Below are 3964 nucleotides of genomic sequence, written 5' to 3' on the forward strand. Positions count from 1 at the left end.
AACTAAAGTGATAAAACGCATTCTAAGTAGCAACCATGCAAAGAATAATGAGACCATGCAACGACTTTAGAAAGCAACAAATCACAAATTAATAACTCTCCAAATAACGTATAGGCTTAAGTCTCTCAAGGTTGTAGCGTTAGTTTGAGTTCCTTCCTTCAAGCATGTTACAAAAACTGATTTTTTTTCCTTTGTGATTACATGTGAATTCGTTAATGACAACTACAACCATGCATAAACCAAAGAACATATCAAGCTTCCACCCATGTTTGTAACTTTCTTTAATAGCCATACAATTAAAAACCAAATTCTCATCATTGTGTTGGAAGGTACCCTAAGACACAAACAAACATACAAAAACTACTAAAAAGACTCTTTTTGGGTTTTCCAAAACATTTTCTAATTTTTTTTTCCAATTTTCGTATTTTTCTTTCAAAACACACTAAAACACTTCAAAACACACTAAAAACACTTAAAACAGTGAAAGACAACTCTAGTGGTGCTAGGTGATAAAAATCCTACGAATTTTGCATAAAAACACTTGTTTAACCCCCCCCCACACTTAAACCAAACATTGTCCTCAATGTTTCAAACATAGACTCACACATAAACAAGCACACGACACAACTAACAATCATGGCAATTATGGCAAAGTAAAAGCAAGAAAGAGCAGAGTTTAAGAACGCAAATCTTGTTATGATGCCGGAGCTTCCTACTTCTTCTTTATTCGCATGGGTTGCCTCCCAAGAAGCGTATGCTTTAACGTCTTCCAGCCAGACGATACCTCATTTTAAGCTTCAATGGAATCCACGGCATGGAAGGGTATGTCCTCCATAGCATGCTCCTCAAAATGCTCATAGTATGGCTTTAAACGATGTCCATTCACTTTGAAATCGTTTCCGGTCTTTAAACTTTGAATTTGGACTGCACCATAAGGAAAAACATTAGTAACAACAAAAAGGCCAATTCACTTAGAACGTAACTTACCTGGAAACAATCGAAGGCGGGAATTGAAGAGTAACACTTTCTACCCTACGACAAACGTCTTGCCACGAATGATCTTGTCATGAAATGCCTTCGACTTCTCTTTGTAAATAAGAGCATTCTCATACATCTCGTTCTGAATCTCCTCAAGTTCATTCAATTGAAGCTTGCTATGAATTCCAGCAGCATCAAGGTCCAAATTAAACATTTTGATGGCCCAATGTGCTTTGTGCTCCAATTCAACGAGAAGATGGCATGGTTTCCCATAGATGAGCCGAAATGGGGACATTCTAATTGGTGTTTAGGCCGTACGATATGTCCACAATGCATCATCCAAGCGTAAACTCCAATCTTTCCGGTTTGGTCCAACGGTCTTCTCCAAAATCTGCTTGATATCCCGATTAGAAACCTCAGGTTGCCCACTTGTTTGAGGATGATAAGGTGTTGCCACCTTATGCATGACGTTATACTTCTTGAATAGCGCCTCAATGGTTCGATTGCAAAAATGGGAGCCCCCATCACTTATGAGAACTCTTGGCATTCCAAATCTAGCAAATATGTTAGTTTTCACGAAATCTCCAACCACTTTCGAATCATTAGTACGAGTGGCTTTTGCTTCCATCCATTTCGAAACATAATCAACCACAAGTAAAATATAAACAAAACCATGAGATGAAGGAAAATGACCCATGAAATCAATGCCCCAAACATAAAAAATTTTGACACAAAATATAGGGGCATACGGCATTTGATCTTTTGAACCAATGTTTTCGGTTCTTTGACAACGATCACATGTTATGCAAAAGGTTCTAGCATCCTTAAAGATAGTAGGCCAATGAAAACCACATTCAAGTACTTTACGTGCAGTCCTTTGAGTGCCAAAGTGACCTCCATATGCATAAGTGTGACAAAAAGTTAAAATTGAATTAAACTCAGAATCATGCACACACCTACGAATGATTTGATCAGGGCAATATTTCCATAAGTAAGGATCATCCCACATATAAAAACGTGCCTCTTTCTTAAGTTTATCATGTCGGTACTTGTTTAGAGTGCTTGGAACTTGTTTAGACACCAAATAATTCACTAAATCGGCATACCATGGCACACTTACCTTAATGGACAGTAGCTGCTCATCTGGGAATGTCTCTGGGATAGGCACGACATCTTCTTCATGCACCATGTGGCTCAAGTGGTCAGCTGATGTGAAAATTATGTTGACACTCAAATTAACCCTCTTTTTATAAATTGTAGCAAAGTATGTAAGTAGGGATCGTTCTAAACCGGGGATTAGGAGGGATTGCAAAATCACTTGAAAACTGACTCAAATACGTAAAAACAAGTTTAAAACACTAAACTAGACTCAAAGAATGCAAAACTAAACTTTAAAACACCAAAACAAACCAAAAGACTCAAAACAGCCCAAAAACACTCAAAACTGCCTTAAAACCACAATCTGGGCAGTTTTGAACACTAGACACAAACTTGGACGAAAATTGGTTTTAACTTGACCTAAGACACTTAAAAACAAAACTAAAGTGATTTCTAACTACTATGACTCAACTAAGTAAAGGGGGATTGATTTTGGACGAATTTAACTTTGAAAACAGAAACTTTGAAAACAAACTTTGACAAAAACGTTTTGATGAAAATTAAGATGGTGAAAGGCTAGTTAGAAGGTTCCTTCTCCACACATGAAACATATGCATACGACTTGATTTCCAATTACTCTTTCAATAAACCATGAATGACAATGCCCCAAATTAACTAGATTGACCAATTAATTCTCAGATTTCCCTAGATTCATTGAATTGAATGGGATACGCATTACAACCAAATTATTCTTATCAAGGACCCTAACTATGGAATACGCATGATAGAGACACATATCAAAGATCATTAAGTTCAATGGAAATCATAAGCATTGACGAAGCATTCATAACTATGGGATACGCATGTTACTTTTGCCAAGAATTTACTTAACACAATCGTGACTAGCGACTTTTACTACTTATGAATATAAGTTAATAACGATTAGGTGAAATTCCCTTATACTCTAGCATCAAATTCATGCATGCGAACTAAGTATGCATCCTTAATTAACACACAAGAACAAGTTATCAATCAAATAGATAAGTAAACCACATTCACGATTCATGAAATCATAACTGGAGGTAATCAAGTCATATAAAACATATGATCATGGCTTTGAATTCCCCTCTAACTATAAAGAAATTAGTTCCTCATGTTCGCAAATAAACAAAGATAAATAAATTTAAACATTCTAACAAAGATAGAAAACACCTAGAATCGCTCCACAATCCAAGCTCCTTGAATGGCATGCACGGCTCCAAGAGTTCTTCCTTCTTTTCCTTGCAAACTCACGGCACAATGAGGGATGTTTGGGTGAATGGTGTAGTGAAAATATGGTAGAGGATGGTGACTAAATGGTGCAGCAAAGGATGGTATTTATAGGCTGAAATTCGCAGCCCCTATGTAGCAAAGGAAAGGATTTAAAAGCCTAATTTGTATAGGATAATAACACACAATCCTTGAAGGAAAAGGCTAAGGCTTTTAGAAACCAAGGGGGAAAGGAATAATCAGGTTTCTAGAAGTTCTAGAAAGGTTTGGGGCGTCACTTTTGTAGGACAAGGGATAAGGCCTTCTAGAAAGGTTGTTTTGTGGCTGATTTCTAGAGAAAACAAGGGATAAGGTGTGGCACCTTTGTAGGAGTGGATAAGGGCTTCTAGAAACCAATTTTAATGTGTCCTAATCTGAAAATAAATCCCCCATGCAGCTGGAATTAAATTAGGATAGGATTATGATAGGATAAGATAAGATAGGATTGGATAGGATTGGATAGGATAGGGTTTGGATAATGTTTTGGATAAGGTTTCTTCACTTGAGCTGATTCTTTGGCTTCAACTTCCCTTCTTCAAGTAGGAAATCTTGTTTGAGTAGGAAACTTCAATCTTCTAGG

The 3964-nt window shown here is 36.9% G+C and overlaps 1 protein-coding gene across 1 annotated transcript; it reads right to left on the bottom strand.

Annotated features, from left to right (window-relative positions):
• Nucleotides 1-790: 790 nt before the first annotated feature.
• On the bottom strand, nucleotides 791-1606 carry LOC126625442 (uncharacterized). Its single transcript, XM_050294536.1, has 2 exons — nucleotides 1297-1606; nucleotides 791-924 (listed from the first exon to the last, which is right to left on the bottom strand). The coding sequence occupies exons 1-2, from the start codon at nucleotides 1604-1606 to the stop codon at nucleotides 791-793; spliced, it is 444 nt and encodes a 147-aa protein (XP_050150493.1).
• Between the last annotated feature and the right edge of the window lie 2358 nt (nucleotides 1607-3964).

This window comes from Malus sylvestris, chromosome 6 (genome assembly GCF_916048215.2).
Source record: "Malus sylvestris chromosome 6, drMalSylv7.2, whole genome shotgun sequence".
In the NCBI taxonomy this organism is placed as follows: Eukaryota; Viridiplantae; Streptophyta; class Magnoliopsida; order Rosales; family Rosaceae; genus Malus; species Malus sylvestris.

Coding starts and splice junctions, on each gene's coding strand:
- LOC126625442 (XM_050294536.1), bottom strand. CDS start 1,606: ATGGAAGCAAAAGCCACTCGTACTAATGATTCGAAAGTGGTTGGAGAT. Junction 925..1,296: donor TGATGCATTGTGGACATATC/GTACGGCCTAAA, acceptor CTTATGGTGCAG/TCCAAATTCAAAGTTTAAAG.